Source organism: Chiloscyllium plagiosum, chromosome 38 (assembly GCF_004010195.1).
Source record: "Chiloscyllium plagiosum isolate BGI_BamShark_2017 chromosome 38, ASM401019v2, whole genome shotgun sequence".
Classification (NCBI taxonomy): domain Eukaryota; kingdom Metazoa; phylum Chordata; class Chondrichthyes; order Orectolobiformes; family Hemiscylliidae; genus Chiloscyllium; species Chiloscyllium plagiosum.
In genome coordinates, this window is record NC_057747.1 from 24,067,375 (window position 1) to 24,088,306 (window position 20,932).

The 20,932-nt window shown below is 52.9% G+C and overlaps 1 protein-coding gene across 2 annotated transcripts in view; it reads right to left on the bottom strand.

Annotated features, from left to right (window-relative positions):
- cdh23 (cadherin-related 23) overlaps positions 1-20,932 on the bottom strand; it is a 799,974-nt gene that overhangs the window by 76,179 nt on the left and 702,863 nt on the right. For both annotated transcript variants that reach the window (XM_043679154.1, XM_043679151.1), the window contains 3 exons: positions 16,522-16,743; positions 3,121-3,240; positions 1,593-1,773 (listed from right to left, as the gene is read on the bottom strand). In XM_043679154.1, coding sequence (XP_043535089.1) covers positions 1,593-1,773; positions 3,121-3,240; positions 16,522-16,743 — 523 coding nt within the window. The remainder of the gene's footprint in view (positions 1-1,592; positions 1,774-3,120; positions 3,241-16,521; positions 16,744-20,932) is intronic.

Here is a 20,932-nt window from a genome sequence, read left to right on the forward strand (position 1 = left end):
AAAGAAGGCTATCACCTTTTATGCTCTGGCTAGTATTTATCCCTCAATCAACATCTCTCTTTGCAGGAACTTGCTGAGCACAAGTTGACTGCTTCCAAATGAGAATACTGACCACACTTCAAAAGTACATCATTGGATGTTAATTATTCTGAGATTTCCTTTGGCTGTGAAAGATGCTTTACAAATAATACTATCATCGAATGATTATAGCATGGAACAAGGCCATTCACTCCATTGAGTCTATGCTGGTCCACTGAAGGAGCAAGTCTTTTTCTGATACGTTGCTCCAAACTAGCAGCAGTCACTGACTCATAATCTATTTAAACTGAACACAATGTAATGTTTGCACATTTTCAAAATCCTGGAATCATAGCTGCTTATGTGATCTTATGGAATTCTAATCCCCCTCCCTGTTTTAATGGTCAGTTACTTCATCTGATTCTCTCAGTATTTCTTCATCCATGTACTAGCTTCCCCTTATCAAAGCTCCAGCTGTTAATGTCAGCTCTTTATCAAACCAATTCACAAACTAATTGTTTTAAACTACACCCACATAATTGGGCACCATGTCAAGTCTGTCGATCACTGACCGCCCAATGCTTCTGTTGTGCTGCAGGGTGTGTTGGGTCCACTGCTTTATATCAATGACTTGGATGTGAATATCGGAGGAATGGTTAGTAAGTTTGCAGATGACACCAAAATTGGTGGGATAGTGGACAGTGAAGAAGCTTATCTCAGACTACAAAGGGACCTTGATCGGATGGGCCGATGGGTGGCAGGTGAAGTTTAATCTAGATAAATGTGAAGTGTTGCATTTTGATAAGACAAATCAGGGCAGGACATGCACACTTAATGGTAGGGTCCTGGAGAGTGTTGCCAAATAAAAAGACCATGGGGTGCAGGTTCATAGTTCCTTGAAAGTGGAATCTCAGGTAGATAGGAAAGTCAAGGAGGCGTTTGGTATATTTGCCCTTATTGTTCAGTGCATTGCGTACAGGGATTGGGATGTCATGTTGTGGTTGTACAGGACATTGGTTAGGCCACCTTAGGAAAGATATCATTATACTTGAAAGGGTTCAGAAAAGATTTACAAGGATGTTGCCAGGGTTGGAGGATTTGAGCTACAGGGAGAGGTAGATTAGTTTGGGGCTGTTTTCCCTGGAGCACTGGAGGCTGAGGGGTGACCTTATAGAGGTTTACAAAGTTATGAGGGGCATGGATAGGATAAATAGACAAAGTCTTTATCCCAGAGTAGGGGAGCCCAAAACTAGAGGGCATAGGTTTAAAGTGAGAGGGGAAAGATCTAAAAGGGACTTAAAGTGCAACTTTTTCACACAGAGGGTGGTGCGTGTATGGAATGAGCTGCCAGAGGAAGTGGTGGAGGCTGGTACAATTACAACATTTAAAAGGCATTTGGATGGGTATATGAATAGGAAGGGTTTGGAGGTATATGGGCCAGGTGCTGGTAAATGGGACTAGATTAAATTAGGATATCTGCTCAAAATGGACAAATTGGACTGAAGGCTCTGTTTCCATGCAGTACAGCTCTATGACTCTTTACAGATTATCTTACTGACATTGCACAGACTTACTAAGGGGATCTCCTGCTATGATGCTATACTCTACTTGTCCATTTGGGCCTGAATCTTCGTCATCCGCAAGGAACGTCCATACTCTGGGGCCTGGTTGACCCTCAGTGATGTCAAATGGACCTTCGTAAGGGTGAAGAAACCTTGGCACCACATCATTGATATCGTTAACGTTGACTAGCACCTACAACAGGAGAATGAATAAGCCAGATTTATCATTTAAATTCTAGCCATTTAAACAATTATGCTGTAAACACAAACGCAGTTTCAAGTCTGTCTTGGACACTTAGCGCTGATTAGGTGGCGAGGTGGAAGCACGTTTCCTCTGATTGTGGTTCACGATCAAGTGTGCCTCTGTCTCTCTCAGGTTTTAGTGGCGTAACCAATTCCAAGTACAGACTTGAAAGATTGAATGAACTCTGAATCACTGAGTAACCCCGATTTTCAACAAAAAGCTGAAAAACATTGCCCTGTAACCATAGAATCCCTGCAGTTTGGCCCATCAAGTCTGCACAAACTCTCTAAAGAGCATCCCACCCAGATCCACCCCTTGTAACCACATTTCCCATGGCTAACCCACCTAGTCTGCAGATCCCTGGGCACTGTGGGGCAATTTATCCTGGCCAATCCACCCTAACCTGCACATATTTGGACCGTGGGAGGAAACCCACGCAGACATGGGGAGAACATGCAAGCTCCAAACAGACAGTCCCTCAAGGCTGGAATTGAACCCAGCACCTGCGAGGAAGCAGTGCTAACCACATGGACATTACTATTCCACTGTGCACTTAATAAGCAGGCTGAACATCAGTTCAGGAAGCTAATTCCTGAAACACAACATTCAGTCATGGGACAGAGATATTCCCCAGAGACCTTGTGTCCCTAACAGTGATGGCTGTGTCTGACTGTCAGCCTTCATTCATTTATCTTCTCCTTTCTGGTTATGCAGCTCCAACTCCCTTCCAGCTTTTCAGTAAATCCATTGATAGATGTTACCAGAGAAGGAGGGGTGTAACCAATAATCCTGGGGGTTGTCACAGATAGTTTCTGGGATGGATAACAAGTTTCAAAACCTGGGTGCAGGGTGAGTGACTTTTAGATTTTAAGGTTGGAGCATATCTGGAGACAACAGCAAGTTGATACCCCACAGCGGTGGGGCAGGATATCCTGAGGGTCTTCGATTCCAGCTCACCTTGGGGATTATTAGCTTCTGGAAATGATGGTCAAAAATGTACAGGCTTGCTCATTAACTGGTCAGCAGAGTAATAATGTCCATATACAGTGCCTAGAGTGTGTTGCTGGAAAAGCACAGCAGGTTAGGCAGCATCCGAGGAGCGGGAGAATCATGTTTCAGGCATAAGCTTCGTCCGGAATTCCTGATATGCAGTACTCCTCTAATATGTCAGCTCTATATAAGTTCAAGTCTTTCAATTTCTCTTCAAACTAACATGCGTGGATGGTTTGAACAGCATTGCCTTGTTGATGTTTTACACTCAGCCTCAGTGGATAGTTGGCTCTTTTATGTACTTACTGTGGCTGTGGCTGTCAGGCGGCAGAGTGGCTTCGGACACTGGTCAGTGGCTGTAATGGTGAGAGGGTAGCGGCCATGGCTTCGCTCATAGTCCAGTTCCTTCACTGCTTCGATCTGACCCTAGGACAAGGAACTAATATTTACTCAATGTCTATACTGGCCCCTGGACATCTACAGAATTAAAAACAAAAATGAGTCTTTTCAGTGTGAAAGGAGAATTGGCACTGACACGCGCTCATTAACCGCTCACAGGACGGAGATCGTTGAGTGCTCCACATACCCCCCAGAGGGATCATGTTTATATGATTCACAACCTGAAATGTTATATGCATCACAATATCAAAGGGGTTCATTTGAAAGGAAAAGATAAATAGGGTAAATTTCAGTTTGAAAAATCTTTGGCAATGCCACATGACCATGTGGGTATGGAACGGCGATGTCCTGAGGGCACTGACCACAAACAGCCTCACCATTTTTGCCCATGCCAGGTCTGTCTACAGAAAGGGGGGAGCTTTCACTGAAATTCCCATTGATTCCAGCATCACCACGACTCCTTGAAACCACACTTTGATACCGGGGCAAATAGTTCATATGTGCCATGAACTGCCAGAGGAAGTGGTAGATGCAGTTTCAACATTTAAAAGGCATCTGGATGATTTTTGAATAGGAGGGGTATACAGTGATATGGGCCGGGTGCTGGCAAATAGGACTCAATTAGGTTAGGGGTGTCTGGTCAGCATGGACCAGTTGGACCGCAGGGTCTGTTTCTGCGCTATACACCTCGATGGCTCCATGAGACCTCTGCACTGGACTAGATCTTCACACCGGGAGACTTTCACACCGGGAGACCATCACACCGGGAGACTGTCACACCGGGAGACTGTCACACCGGGAGACTGTCAAACCGGGAGACTCTCACACCGAGAGACTGTCACCAAGGGAGACTGTCACACCGGGAGACCGACACACCGGGAGACTGTCACACCGGGAGACTGTCACACCGGGAGACCGTCACACCGGGAGACTGTCACACCAGGAGACCTTCACACCAGGAGACCGTCACACCAGGAGACCGTCACACCGGGAGACCGTCACACCGGGACACTGTCACACCGGGAGACCGTCACACCGGGAGACTCTCACACCGGGAGACTGTCACACCGGGAGACCGTCACACCAGGAGACTGTCCTCCATGAGACCTCTGCACTGGACTAGATCTTCACACCGGGAGACTTTCACACCGGGAGACCGTCACACCGGGAGACTTTCACACAGGGAGACCATCACACCGGGAGACTTTTACACCGGGAGACCGTCACACCGGGAGACCGTCACACCGGGAGACCGTCACACCGGGAGACCGTCACACCGGGAGACTGTCACACCGGGAGACGGTCACACCGGGAGACTGTCACACCGGGAGACTGTCACACCGGGAGACTGTCACACCGGGAGACTGTCACAACGGGAGACTGTCACACCGGGAGACCGTCACACCGGGAGACCGTCACACCGGGAGACTGTCACACCGGGAGACCGTCACACTGGGAGACTGTCACACCGGGAGACTTTCACACCGGGAGACCGTCACACCGGGACACTGTCACACCGGGAGACCGTCATACCGGGAGACTGTCAAACCGGGAGACTCTCACACCGGGAGACCATCACACCGGGAGACTGTCACACCGGGAGACCGTCACACCGGAAGACTGTCACACCGGGAGACCATCACACCGGGAGACTGTCACACCGGGAGACTTTCACACCGGGAGACCGTCACACCGGGACACTGTCACACCGGGAGACCGTCACACCGGGAGACTGTCACACCGGGAGACTGTCACACCGGGAGACTGTCACACCGGGAGACCGACACACCGGGAGACTGTCATACCGGGAGACTGTCACACCGGGAGACCGTCACACCGGGAGACTGTCACACCGGGAGACTGTCACACCGGGAGACCGTCACACCGGGAGACTCTCACACCGGGAGACCGTCACACCGAAAGACTGTCACACAGGGAGACCGTCACACCGGGAGACCTTCACACTGGGAGACCGTCACACCGGGAGACTGTCACACCGGGAGACCTTCACACCGGGAGACCGTCACACCGGGAGACCGCCACACCGGGAGACTGTCACACCGGGAGACCGTCACACCGGGAGACCGTCACACCGGGAGACTGTCACACCGGGAGACCGTCACACCTGGAGACTGTCACACCGGGAGACTCTCACACCGGGAGACCGACACACCGGGAGACTGTCACACCGGGAGACTCTCACACCGGGAGACCGTCACACCGGGAGACTGTCACACCGGGAGACTGTCACCCCGGGAGACCGACACACCGGAAGACCGTCACACCGGGAGACCTTCACACTGGGAGACCGTCACACCGGGAGACTGTCACACCGGGAGACCTTCACACCGGGAGACCGTCACACCGGGAGACCTTCACACCGGGAGACTGTCACACCGGGAGACCGTCACACCGGAAGACTGTCACACCAGGAGACCGTCACACTGGGAGACCGTCACACCGGGAGACTGTCACACCGGAAGACTGTCACACCGGGAGACTGTCACACCAGGAGACCGTCACACCGGAAGACTGTCACACCGGGAGACCGTCACACCGGAAGACTGTCACACCGGAAGACTGTCACACCGGGAGACCGTCACACCGGAAGACTGTCACACCGGGAGACCGTCACACCGGGAGACCGTCACACTGGGAGACTGTCACACCGGAGGACTGGCACACCGGAAGACTGTCACACCGGGAGACCGTCACACCGGAAGACTGTCACACCGGGAGACCGTCACACCGGGAGACCGTCACACCGGAAGACTGTCACACTGGGAGACCGTCACACCGGGAGACCGTCACACCGGGAGACTGTCACACCGGGAGACTGTCACACCGGGAGACCGTCACACCGGGACACTGTCACACCGGGAGACCGTCACACCGGAAGACTGTCACACCGGGAGACCGTCACACTGGGAGACCGTCACACCGGGAGACTGTCACACCGGGAGACCGTCACACCGGGAGACTGTAACACCGGGAGACCGTCACACCGGGACACTGTCACACCGGGAGACCGTCATAGCGGGAGACTGTCAAACTGGGATACCGTCACACCGGGAGACCGTCACACCGGGAGACCGTCACACCGGGAGACCTTCACACTGGGAGACCTTCACACTGGGAGACTGTCACACCAGGAGACTGTCACACCGGGAGACTGTCACACCGGGAGACCGTCACACCGGGAGACCGTCACACCGGGAGACCGTCACACCGGGAGACCTTCACACTGGGAGACTGTCACACCAGGAGACTGTCACATCGGGAGACTGTCACACCGGGACACTGTCACACCAGGAGACCGTCACACCGGGAGACTGTCACACCGGGAGACTCTCACACCGGGAGACTGTCACACCGGGAGACTGTGACACCGGGAGACTGTGACACCGGGAGACTGTGACACCGGGAGACTGTCACACCGGGACACTGTCACACCGGGAGACTGTCACACCGGGAGACCGACACACCAGGCTGTACCTGCAGGATCTCGGGACTACATCAGGCTGTATCTGCGGGCATTCAGGGACTATACCAGGCTGTATCTGCGGACTCTCGGGGACTATACCAGGCTGTATCTGCAGGCTCTCAGGGACTTCACCAGGTTGTATTTGCAGGTTCGCGGGGACTACACCAGGCTGTATCTGCGGCTCTCAGGGACTACACACGGCTGTATCTGCGGCTCTCAGGGACTACACCAGGCTGTATCTGCGGGATCTCAGAGACTACACCGGGCTGCATCTGCTGGCTCTCAGGGACTGCGCTAAGCTGTATCTCCGGCTCTCAGGGACTTCACCAGGTTGTATTTGCAGGTTCGCGGGGACTACAACAGGCTGTATCTGCGGGTTCTTGGGGAACACACCAGGCTGTATCTGCGGCTCTCAGGGACTACACCAGGCTGCATCTGCGAGCTCTCAGGGACTGCGCTAGGCTGTATCTGCGGGCTGTCAGGGACTACACCAGGCTGTATCTGCCGGTTCTCGGGGACTACACCAGGCTGTATCTGTGGGTTCTCAGGCACCACACGAGGCTGTATCTGCGCGCCCTCAGGGACTACACCAGGCTGTATTTGCGGCTCTCGGGGACTATACCAGGCTTTCGCTGGGGGCCCTCAGGTACTACACCAGGCTGTATCTGCGGGCCCTCAGGGATGACACCAGACTGTATCTGCGGGCTCTCAGGGACTGCACCAGTCTGTATCTGCGGCTCCCATGGACTACACCAGGCTGTATCTGCAGCTCTCAGGGACTACACCCGGCTGTATCTGCGGGCTCTCAGGTACTACACCAGGCTGAATCTGCAGGTTCTCGGGGACTACACCAGGCTGTATCTGCAGGTTCTCAGGTACTACACCAGGCTGAATCTGCAGGTTCTCGGGGACTACACCAGGCTGTACCTGCAGGATCTCGGGGACTACACCAGGCTGTATCTGCTGTCCCTCAGGGACTACACAATGATGTATCTCCGGCTCTCGGGGACTTCACCAGGTTGTATTTGCAGGCTGTCTGGGACTACACCAGGCTGTATCTGCGGGCTGTCTGGGACTACACCAGGCTGTATCTGCGGGCTCTCAGGGACTACACCAGGCTGTATCTGCCGGTTCTCGGGGACTACACCAGGCTGTATCTGTGGCTTCTCAGGCACCACACCAGGCTGTATCTGCGCGCCCTCGGGGACTACACCAGGCTGTATTTGCGGCTCTCGGGGACTATACCAGGCTGTCGCTGTGGGCCCTCAAGTACTACACCAGGCTGTATCTGCGGGCCCTCAGGGATGACACCAGGCTGTATCTGCGGCTCTCAGGGACTACACCAGGCTGTATCTGCGGGCTCTCAGGGACTGCAACAGTCTGTATCTGCGGGCCCTCAGGGATGACACCAGGCTGTATCTGCAGTTCTCAGGGACTACACCCGGCTGTATCTGCGCGCTCTCAGGTACTACACCAGGATGAATCTGCAGGTTCTCGGGGACTACACCAGGCTGTATCTGCGGGCTCTCAGGGACAACACCAGGGCGTATCTGCGGGCTCTCAGGGACTTCACCCGACTGTGTCAGCGGGCTCTCAGGGACTACACCAGGCTGTATGTGAGGCTCTCAGGAACTACACCAGGCTGTATCTGCGGCACTCAACGACTATACCACGCTGTATCTGCAGGTTCTCGGAGACTACACCAGGCTGTATCTGTGGGTTCTCGGGGACTACATCAGGCTGTATCTTTGGGCTTTGTGGGACTACACCAGGCTGTATCTGCGGGCTCTGAGTGGGTACACCAGGCTGTATCTGCGTGCACTCAGGGACTACACCAAGCTGTATCTGCGGGCTCTCAGGGACTGCACCTGGCTGTATCTGTCGGCTCTCAGTGACTACACCAAGCTGTATCTGCAGGCTCTCAGGGACAACACCAGGCTGTATCTGCGGGTTCTCGAGGACTACACCAGGCTGTATTTGCGGGCTCTCATTGACTACACCAGGCTGTATCTGTCGGCTCTCAGTGACTACACCAGGCTGTATCTGCGGGTTCTCGAGGACTACACCAGGCTGTATTTGCGGGCTCTAATTGACTACACCAGGCTGTATCTGTCGGCTCTCAGGGACAACACCAGGCTGTATCTGCGGGTTCTCGAGGACTACACCAGGCTATATAGGCAGGCTCTTAGGGACTACACCAGGCTGTATTTGCGGGTTCTCGGGGACTACACCAGGCTGTATCTACGGGGTTTCAGGGACTACACCCAGCTGTATCTGCGGCGTTATGGGACTACACCAGGCTGTATCTGCAGGCTCTCAGGGACTGCACCAGGCTGCATCTGCGGCTCCCAGGGACTACACCAGGCTGTATCTGTGGGCTCTCAGGGACAACACCAGGCTGTATCTGCGGGATCTCAGGGACTACACCAGGCTGTATTTGCAGGTTCTCGGGGCCTACACCAGACTGTTTCTGCAGGCTCTCAGGGACTACACCAGGCTGTATCTGTGGGCTCTGAGGGATCACCCCAGGCTATATCTGAGGGCTCTCAGGGACTACACCAGGCTGAATCTGCAATTTCTTGGAGACTACACCAGGCTGTATCGGCAGGATCTCAGGGACTACACCAGGCTGTATCTGCGGACTCTCGGGGACTATACCATGCTGGATCTGCAGGCTCTCAGGGACTACACCAGGCTGTATCTGCGGGCCCTCAGGGACTACACCATGCTGTACCTCCGGCTCTCAGGGACTTCACCAGGTTGTATTTGCAGGTTCGCGGGAAATACACCAGGCTGTATCTGCGGCTCTCAGGGACTACACCAGGCTGTATCTGCGGGCTCTCAGGCACCGCACCAGGCTTTATCTGCACATCCTCAGGGACTACACCAGGCTGTATCTGCAGGTTCTCGGGGACTACACCAGGCTGTATCTGCGGGCTCTCAAGGACTACACCAGGCTGTACCTGCAGGATCTCGGAGACTACAACAGGCTGTATTTGCAGGCTCTCAGGGACTACACCAGGCTGTATCTGCGGGCCCTCAGGGACTACACCATACTGTATCTGCGGGCTCTCGGGTACTTCACCAGGTTGTATTTGCAGGTTCGCTGGGACTACACCAGGCTGTATCTGCGGGTTCTTGGGGAACACACCAGGCTGTATATGCGGCTCTCAGGGACTACACCAGGCTGTATCTGCGGGCTCTCAGGGACTACGCCAGGCTGCATCTGCGAGCTCACAGGGACTGCGCTAGGCTGTATCTGCAGGCTGTCAGAGACTACACCAGGCTGTATCTGTGGGTTCTCAGGCACCACACCAGGCTGTATCTGCGCGCCCTCGGGGACTACACCAGGCTGTATTTGCGGCTCTCGGGGACTATACCAGGCTGTCACTGTGGGCCCTCAGGTACTACACCAGACTGTATCTGCGGGCCCTCAGGGATGACACCAGGCTGTATCTGCGGCTCTCAGGGACTACACCAGTCTGTATCTTCGGCTCCCATGGACAACACCGGCTGTATCTGCAGTTCTCAGGGACTACACCCGGCTGTATCTGCGCGCTCTCAGGTACTACACCAGGCTGAATCTGCAGGTTCTCGGGGACTACACCAGGGTGTATCTGCGGGCTCTCAGGGACTTCACCCGGCTGTGTCTGCGGGCTCTCAGGGACTACACCAGGCTGTATGTGCGGCTCTCAGGAACTACACCAGGCTGTATCTGCGGCACTCAACGACTATACCACGCTGTATCTGCGGGTTCTCGGGGACTACATCAGGCTGTATCTTCGGGCTCTGTGGGACTACACCAGGCTGTATCTGCGGGCTCTGAGTGAGTACACCAGGCTGTATCTGCGTGCTCTCAGGGACTGCACCTGGCTGTATCTGCAGGTTCTGAGGGACTACGCCAGGCTGTATCTGCGGGCTCTCAGTGACTACACCAGGCTGTATCTGCAGGCTCTCAGGGACAACACCAGGCTGTATCTGCGGGTTCTCGAGGACTACACCAGGCTGTATCAGCGGGCTCTTAGGGACTACTCCAGGCTGTATTTGCGGGTTCTCGGGGACTACACCAGGCTGTATCTGCGGGCTCTCTGGGACTACACCCGGCTGTATCTGCGGCTTTCAGGAACTACACCAGGCTGTATCTGCGGGCTCTGAGGGATTGCACCAGGCTGTATCTGTGGCTCCCAGGGACTACACCAGGCTGTATCTGCGGCTCTCAGGGACTTCACCCGGCTGTATGTGTGGGCTCTCAGGGACAACACCAGGCTGTATCTGCGGGATATCAGGGACTACACCAGGCTGTATTTGCGGGTTCTCGGGGACTACACCAGGCTGTATCTGCAGCTCTCAAGGACTACACCAGGCTGTTTCTGCGGGCTCTCAGGGACTACACCAGGTTGTATCTGTGGGCTCTGAGAGATCACCCCAGGCTATATCTGCGGGCTCTCAGGGACTACACCAGGCTGTATCTGCAGTTTCTCGGGGACTACACCAGGCTGTATCTGTAGGATCTCGGGGACTACAACAGGCTGTATCTGCGGGCTCTCAGGGACTACACCAGGCTGTATCTGCGGGCCCTCAGGGACTACACCAGGTTGTATTTGCAGGTTCGCGGGGACTACATCAGGCTGTATCTGCGGGTTCTTGGGGACTACACCAGGCTGTATCTGCGGCTCTCAGGGACTACACCAGGCTATATCTCGGGCTCTCAGGGACTACACCAGGCTGTACCTGCGGGCTCTCAGGGACTACACCAGGCTGTATCTGCGGGCTGTCAGGGACTACACCAGGCTGTATCTGCGGGCACTCAGGGACTACACCAGGCTGTATCTGCGGGCTCTCAGGGACTGCACCAGGCTGTATCTGCGCATCCTCAGGGACTACACCAGGCTGTATCTGCGCGCTCTCAGGGACTACACCAGGCTGTATCTGCGGGCTCTCAGGGACTGCACCAGGCTGTATTTGTGGGTTCTCAGGGACTACACCAGGCTGTATCTAGGGGGGACCGGAGGACTACACCAGGCTGTATCTGCGGGCTCTGAGGGACTACACCAGGCTATCTCTGCGGGCTCACAGGGATTACACCAGGCTGTATCTGCGGGTTCTCAGGGACTACACCAAGCTGTATCTGCGGCTCTCAGGGGCTACACCAGGCTGTATCTGCGGGCCCTCAGGGATGACACCAGGCTGTATCTGTGGTTCTCAGGGACTACACCAGGCTGTATCTGCAGGCTCTCAGGGACAGCACCAGGCTGTATCTGCGGCTCCCATTGACTACACCAGGCTGTATCTGCGGTTCTCAGGGACTGCACCCGACTGTATTTGCGGCTCTCGGGGACTATACCAGGCTGTAGCTGTGGGCTCTCAGGGACTGCACCAAGCTGTATCTGCGGCTCTCAGGGACTACACCAGGCTGTATTTGCGGCTCTCGGGGACTATACCAGGCTGTAGCTGTGGGCCCTCAGGGACTACACCAGGCTGTATTTGCGCCTTTTGGGGACTATACCAGGCTGTAGCTGTGGGCCCTCAGGGACTACACCAGGCTGTATCTGTGGGCTCTCAGGGACTACACCAGACTGTATCTGTTGGCTCTCAGGGACTGCACCAGGCTGTATCTGCGGGTTCTCAGGGACTAAACCAGGCTGTATCTGTGGGTTCTTGTGGACTACACCAGACTGTATCTGCGCGCTCTCAGGGACTACACCAGGCTGTATCTACCGGCTCTGATCGACTACACCAAGCTGTATCTGCAGGATCTCAGGGACTACACCAGGCTGTATCTGCGAGCCCTCAGGGACTACACCAGGCTGTATCTACGGGCCCTCAGGAACTACACGAGGCTGTATCTGCAGCTCCCAGGGACTACATCAGGTTGTACCTGCAGGACCTCAGGAACTACACGAGGCTGTATCTGCGGCTCACAGGGACTACACCAGGCTGTAACTGCAGGTTCTCGGGGACTACACCAGGTTATATCTGCGGGCTCTCAGGAACTACACCATGCTGTATCTGCGGTTCTCAGGGACTCCATCCGGCTGTATCTGCAGTTTCTCGGGAATACACCAGGCTGTATCTGCAGGATCTCGGGGTCTACAACAGGCTGTATCTGTGGGCTTTCAGGGACTACACGAGGCTGTATCTGCGGACTCTCGGGGACTATACCAGACTGTATCTGCGGGCTCTCAGGGACTACACCAGGCTGTATCTGCGGGCCCTCAGGGACTACACCAGGCTGTATCTCCGGCTCTCAGGGACTTCACCAGGTTGTATTTGCAGCTTCGCGCGGATTACACCAGGCTGTACCTGCGGGTTCTTGGGGACTACACCAGGCTGTATCTGCAGCTCTCAGGGACTACACCAGGCTGTATCTGCGGGCACTCAGGGACTGCACCAGGCTGTATCTGCGGCTCTCAGGGACTACATCAGGCTGTTTCTACGGTCTCTGAGGGACTATACCAGGCTGTATCTGCGGGCTCTGATGGACTACACCCGGCTTTATCTGCAGGCTCTCAGGGACTATACCAGGCTGTATCTGTGGGCTCTCGGGGACTACCCCAGGCTGTATCTGCGGGCTCTCAGGGTCAGCACCAGTCTGTATCTGTGGGCTCTCAGGGTGTGCACACCAAGCCTATAGGGATGCTCACAGCACACCCCTACTTTGCAAGGCCTTGTTTTGTCCCTGTGCCTTTTGCCCCCTCAGCCAGAAATACCTGGTCTTTATTTCTTCTGTATTGCCTTGTCATTATGCACAGTCCTAACATGGGGGATAGCTGTCACTTAGAGAGTCCTGGTACAGTAAGTCAAGGGCAGCTTCTCATTTCAATCCAGGGCTTGGGCACAGTCAGCCAGCCATTTAGGGGCAGACAGAACCAGGGTCTTCTCCAGGTGGAGGGTAAGGAGCTGAATGTAATGCAGCCAACCATCCGGCTTGGCTCTTTCTGCTTTAGTGTGGGCTGTTTTCCTCCTGGAATGAGACAAAGGCAGGTATCCCAGGAGATGGAAGCACATGGCACAGCTGCTAGTGTTGGTGTTGGTGTGGGTGCAGAGGCGTCTGGGTGAGTGAGTGGGCAGCACAGACGGCTTGCGGGGTGAGTGGTGTTATAACTGGAGTGGGTGAGAGTGGGTGGGGAAGATCTTACAGGCGATAGTGAGAGTGGTAGGTCACAGCCTTGGTGGGAGTTGTGTACAGAGGTGTACTGAATGTGAGGTATCGGAAAGAATTAGAAATAAATTAGCTTTATCGTCGCATGAAATCAAATGAATACAGTGAAACGTTTATATGTTGCCACTTACAGCACCATTTCAGGTACAAAGGTCCCTAGGTAGAGCTTTTTCAGATACAAAATCTTACAGAACAGAGAAACAAAAAGTTCAGTGTTGCAGAAACATAAGTTCAGAACAATGGTCTTCCAACCCAGATTACACCGGCACCTAGCCTCTAGTCTGTACCAGGCCTTGTCTCCAGTCTGCATTGGGCCTTGGCTCCAGTTCGTATTGGGCCTTGGCTCCAGTCTGTATTGGGCCTTGGCTCCAGTCCGTATTGGGCCCTGGCTCCAGTCCGCACTGGGCCTTGGCTCCAATCCACACTGAGCCTTGGCTTCAGTCCTCACTGGGCCTTGGCTCCAGTCCACACTGGGCCCTGGTTCCAATCCACACTGGACCCTGGTTCCAATCCACACTGAGCCTTGGCTCCAGTCCGCACTGGGCCTTGGTTCCAATCCACACTGGGCCTTGGCTCCAGTCCACACTGGGGTTCCAATCCACACTGGGCCTTGGCTCCAGTCCACACTGGGCCCTGGTTCCAATCCACACTGGACCCTGGCTCCAATCCACACTGGGCCTTGGCTCCAGTCCGCACTGGGCCTTGGCTCCAATCCACACTGGGCCTTGGCTCCAGTCCGCACTGGGCCCTGGTTCCAATCCACACTGGGCCTTGGCTCCAGTCCGCACTGGGCCCTGACTCTAATCCACACTGGGCCTTGGCTCCAGTCCACACTGGGCCTTGGCTCCAATCCACACAGGGCCTTGGCTCCAGTCCGCACTGGGCCTTGGCTCCAATCCACACTGGGCCTTGGCTCCAGTCCACACTGGGCCTTGGCTTCAGTCCTCACTGGGCCTTGGCTCCAGTCCGCACTGGGCCCTGGTTCCAATCCACACTGAGCCTTGGCTCCAGTCCGCACTGGGCCCTGGCTCTAATCCACACTGCTCCTTGGCTCCAGTCCACACTGGGCCTTGGCTCCAATCCACACAGAGCCTTGGCTCCAGTCCGCACTGGGCCTTGGCTGTAGTCTGCATCGGGCCTTGGCTCCAGTCCGCACTGGGCCTTGCCTATAGTCTGCACTGGTCCTTGGTTTCAGTCCGCACTGGTCCTTGGCTCCAGTCCGCACTGAGCCTTGGCTCCAGTCCGCACTGGTCCTTGGCTCAAGTCCGCACTGGCCCTTGGCTCCAGTCCGCACTGGGCCTTGGCTCCAGTCCACACCGGGGCCTTGGCTTCAGTCCGCACTGGCCCTGGCTTCAGTCCGCACTGGTCCTTGGCTCCAGTCCGCACTGAGCCTTGGCTCCAGTCCGCACTGGCCCTTGGCTCCAGTCCGCACTGGGCCCTGGCTCCAGTCCGCACTGGTCCTTGGCTCCTGTCTGCACTGGGCCCTGGCTCCAGTCTGCACTGGGCCCTGGCTCCAATCTGCACTGGGCCTTGGCTTCAGTCCACACTGGGCACTGGTTCCAATCCACACTGCACCCTGGCTCCAGTCCGCACTTGGCCTTGACTCCAGACTGCATCGGGCCTTGGCTCCAGTCCGCACCGGATTTCATCTCAAGTTTCATGAGGCTGTGAGGTCATTCTGGAATTACCTCGAGACCGGAAGTCCATGCTGAGGCCATGCCAGGCCGAGAGACCGCCATACCACACCAGAAGACCGCCAAGTTGGCAGGTGGCACCAATGCTGGTGAAGTAGAGAAGGTCATTAACCTTCTCCCTCCAGCACTAGGCATTTCTCCAGCCGGCTGAGACTGCACTGACCAGGTGGTGACCGTAGAACAGGATGGGCGTGGTCTGGGATTGTGGTCTCCATTGTTGGTCCTGGGGGAAGAGGATGCTCTGGGTTTACATCACGCCATCCAGAAGGAGCTCACTGGCTCAAACATGGAGTGTCATTTCCCCATCTGCCATGCCCATACGTCGGGGACTATGCAGGGCCGCTGTGGACCAACAGTGTTTGTCCGAATATCCAACAGGAAGGGATGGATGGCAAGAGTGCAAGGGATGCAGGACAATTCTTGGATATCCGGTGAGCAGTGGTGAGCAGTGCCAGGAATGGTGCATGGTAAAAAGGGGTTGGAATCAGATATGAGGAATACAGCAGGGTAGTTAATGCGGTGAGTTTGGTAAAAGAGTTAGAGAAGAACACTCTTTAGCCTTGAGATGAGAATTTCTTCAAAATTTCAATGCAACTTACACATAGCCAGAAAAAAAAGATTCAGTCCAGGGAGTTTCTCTGAACATCTCTGGTAAACGAAAACAAACAATCCAAAATATTGAACAGTATTTATGTGCGAGTGGAATCTTGATTTGCAGGTTGTGATACTTACCGCGTGAGAGACAGTAACCACATTTCAGTGTATGACTGGGTGCGATACACATTTTCACAAAGTGCTTCAGAAGTGTAAGTCTTTCTGAGTGAATGGTTTATAAATTGGCTAAAATGCCAAAGTGAGGAGTCCTTCCCACCTACATTAATCATGTCAGTGTTCAAGGTGACCAATGACTCCCCACCCCAATACAATAACTACTCCTGATGGCGAACGCAGTAACATTGAACACTCACTGTGGTACTGTGGATGGTGAATGTGTCATGGAGATTCCCATCGACAATGGCATAGGTGACGGTTCCGTTGGGACCTTTATCTCGGTCTGTGGCACTCACTGTCAGGTTGAAAGCCTGCACGGTGTCTGGCCCTTCGTCTAAGGTGATTTCATATTGCTGTTGTTGAAATGCAGGGTGATTGTCATTCTCATCCAAAATATTTACAAGCACCGTTGTCATCGCCTGCAATAAATAAATCTTGAGATTAGTCATAAAACTGTACAACACAGCGCGCCAACCAGCACAGAGTGCCCAAGTTAGTTGCGTATACAGCTGCTGTGTGTTAGGGCAGCATGGTGGATAGTGGTTAGCACTGCTGCCTCACAGGGCTAAGGACCTGGGTTCAATACCACCCTTGGTTGACTGGCTGCATAGAGTTTGCATGCTCTCTCTACGTCTGCAAGGGCATCCTCCCACAGTCCTTTGCCACGTGAGCGCCTCACTCCTATGGTCCCCCTCAGGACAAAGGGCTATGCCAGGCAGAAATGCAACATTACAAGGTGGCTGAAAGTTAAATGAAAGGCCACAATCAGGAAATTTCTTTCAAGGAACTGAAATTAGAGGTTGCCTTTTGTTCTCAAGCAACTTGATGTTCATCCCATTGGCAAATAATACAACTGTCAGTCACGCACTTCCCCTCTCTGGTGTCCAGTCTGGTTGAGGAGCCCTTACAGATAATAACAATCTTCCCTCGGCCCCCTTCCAAACATGGACACACTTCAAAGTGGAAGAAGAGTTGCAAAACTCTAAGCCATTCGCCTGAATAATTTCAAGAGGACCTCTAGCAATTCCCAGCTAGAAGTCCCCAGGAAACACTCCAGGATACCATGAAACCACCAGGATAAATCATCGGTGACTGACATTTCCCCTCCTGAAAACCCCAGCATCTGCTCTTCACCCAGTCTGACCCACCCCTCCAGGACATTCCTTCTTTGGTCTCTCACCAGACTCTTCCCATCACACTTGATGAAAAACAAAATACTGCAGATACCGGAAATCTGAAACAAATACAGAGAGTGCTGGAGAAATGCAGCAGCTCTGTCAGCATCTGTGGAGAGAGAGACAAAATTAACGTTTCAAGTATGGTTTGACTTTTCTTCAGTTCTGGAAAAAGCAGTCTACCAGATTTGAAACATTAACTCTGTTTGGCTCTCCACAGATGCTGCCAGACCTGCTGAGTTTCTCTGTGTTTGTTTCAGATATCTATTGTCACAGTAGTGAGGGAGGGGGCGCTACTGAGGGTACAGTCTTTCTAAACCAAAGTGTTCTCAGTAAAAGATCCCCCCTACACTATTTTGAGGAAAAACCAGGGAGCTATCCCCAGTGTCCAAGACATTATTTATCCTCGAAGCAATATCTTTTTTTAACATTCATTAACAGGAGGAGGGCGCCGCTAGTGAGGCCTATCCCTAAGTGCCCACAGGGCAGTTAAGCATCAACAATATCACTGTGAGTCTGGAGTTACGTGTAGGCCAGCTCAGGGTCATTCAGATGTACAGCATGGAATCAGACCCTTTGGTCCAACCTGTCCATGCCGACCAGGTATCCCAACCCAATCTAGTCCCATTTACCAGCACTTGGCCCATATCCCTCCAAACCTTTTGTATTCATGAACTTATCCAAATGTTTTTAAACTGTTGTAACTTCACCTGCATCCACACCTGCATCCACAGTTCATTCCACATATGGACTACCCCCTGTGTCATGCCTTTTCTAAATCTTTCTCCTCTCACCTGTGAAATCTGTCCCCTAGTTTTGAACTGCCAATCCCAGGGGAAAGACCCTTGTCATTCACCTTATCTATGGCACTCATGGTTTTATAAGGGCACCCCTCAACCTCCAGCGGGAAATAGCCCAGTGTTTCCATACTCTTTTGATATCTCAAATGCCCCAATCCCAGCAACATCCTAGTAAAGCTTTTCTGAACCCCCTCCAATTTAATAACATCCTTCACAGGGTGACCAGAACTGCACACAGTACACCAGAAGAGGCCTCACCAACATCCTGAACAATCTCAACACGATGGCCCATCTCCAACAATGAACCAGATGGGATTTTCCCAACAACCAATTTGTGGTCATCATCAGACTCTTAATTCCAGATTTCTTTTTTCCCAGTGAAATCAAATTCCATCATCTTGTGTGGCAGGATTTGATCCCATAATGCTCCCTAGGTCAACAGCCTAGTGATAATATGACTAGGCCATTGTTTCCCCAGCTTCACACAAACAGATGGTCTGGTCATTATCACACTGCTCTTGGTAGAAACTTGCATTGTGTAAATTGGCTCCCACGAGTCCTTCATTACCAGCTCTGCATTGCCTGTAAAGCATTTCATGATGCACTGTTTGTGAAAGGCGCTATATAAATACAGATCGCTATTTTTCCACAGCAATGGAATTTCACATCACAAACAGAATGTCACCATGGGTGGAATCTTATCAGGGTCTGAGTGATGTGGTTATGGTGGGATTGGTGGTAGAATCATATGAAAGCTCCAGGGAGGTCTGTCTCAGCTTTGGGAGCAGTTTGCAGTATATTTTATATTTTTGTGGTGTGCTAAGACAAGTCTCTTGCCAAACAGCAGCAAGTTGCCAATTGGTCTGGCCTGTGGTGTGACTTGACACCTACAGCGATGTGCTGAAAAATGTGTTGCTGGAAAAGTGCAGCAGGTCAGGCAGCATCCAAGGAGCAGGAGAATCGACATTTCGGGCATGAGCCCTTGAGTGTTCACAGCAGATCCCACGCCAATAATCTCCCAAACACAGCATTCCCTCTTTGTCTGTCGTCATAAGGGATGAGGTCAGAAGTCACATGACACCAGGTTATAGACCAACAGGTTTATTTGAAATCACAAGCTTCATCAGGTGACACTTCACGCTCCGAAAGCTTGTGATTTCAAATAAACCTGTTGCACGATATCTTAGTGTTGCGTGATTTCTGACCTTGTTCACCCTAGTACCATTACCATAAAAGGCTGGGCAAGAAATGCTGACCAAACCAGCCACCCCAAATCACTTGAATGAATGTTAAAAATAAGTTAAATCATGAATGAACTTTATTGAAACTATATCTATTTCCCTTGGGCTCTGCATTTCTCAATGCTAAACAAAAGTCAGTATGAGATTTCCTTGTTTGTGTACTTTGTGTTTCTAAAGAAAAAGCCAAGGATTCGTGTGCTTTCTTTTGTAAAGAAATAACCTTTGCAACTTGCGCTGCATGGTCCTGAAGATTTTTGTGGGCGAATCTCCGAGTCTCCCTTTTCTTGCATTCCAGTTTGAAATTGTATGTTTTGAAGTTTATGTTTTCTTTCCTTTCTGATGTGTAACTGGAGATAATATTATGTTACAGTCACCGCCAGAGGTGCTGCAGGGGAACTGTGCAATTACTGTATGTCTGGCAATGATAACGTGCAATACTCTCGTCTACACTGCAAAGGAGTGGCCATTAATGGTCAAGATATTGGCAAGGTTCCAGGAAGAGGTTCTTTTTGCCAAGTCTGTGGATTAAGGGTGAGGAAAAGGGCAGTGGGGAGTCTGTACATGCCCAGGTGATGCACACCTGAACCCCTGAAGGTCACACAGTAACTCAGTGGTTAACACTGCTGCCTCACAGCCCCAGGGGGCTGGGTTCGATTCCACCCTTAGGTGACTGTCTGTGTGGAGTTGGCACATTCCGTCTGTGCGGGTCCCCTCAGGGTACTGCCACAGTCCGGAGATGTGTAGGCTAGCTGGAGTAGGCCACATTTAGACTACTCTGGTCACCACAGTACAGGAAGGATGTGGAAGCTTTGGAGACGGTGCAGAAGAGGTTTACCAGGATGCTGCCTTGATTAGAGGGCATGAGCTATAAAGAGAGGCTGGAAAAAATCGGGTTGTTTTTTTTTCTGGAGCGGCAGAGGCTGAGGGGAGACTTGATAGAAGTTTATAAAATTATCAGATACATAGAAAGGATTGACGGTCAGAATCTTTTTCCCAGAGTGAAATGTTTATTATTAGGGAGCATGCATTTACAGTGAGAGGGGGGAAAGTTCAAGGGAGGTGTGAGGGGCCAAGTATTTTACACAGAGAGTGGTAGGAGTCTGAAATGCATTACCATGGGTGGTGGTAGAGGCAGATACGATAGGCACATTTAAGGGACCTTTGGATAAGCACATGCTTATACAAGGAATGAAGGCATATGGACCAAGGGCAAGCAGAAGAGTTTAGTTTAATTTCACGTCATGTTCGGCACAGCATTGTGGGCTGAAGGGCCCATTCCTGTGGTGTACAGTCCTATGTTCTATTAGCCATGGGGAATGTGGAGTGACAGGGATTAGGATGGGGGGGGGGGGGGTGCATCTGGGTGGGATGCTCTTCGGAGGGTTGGTGTGG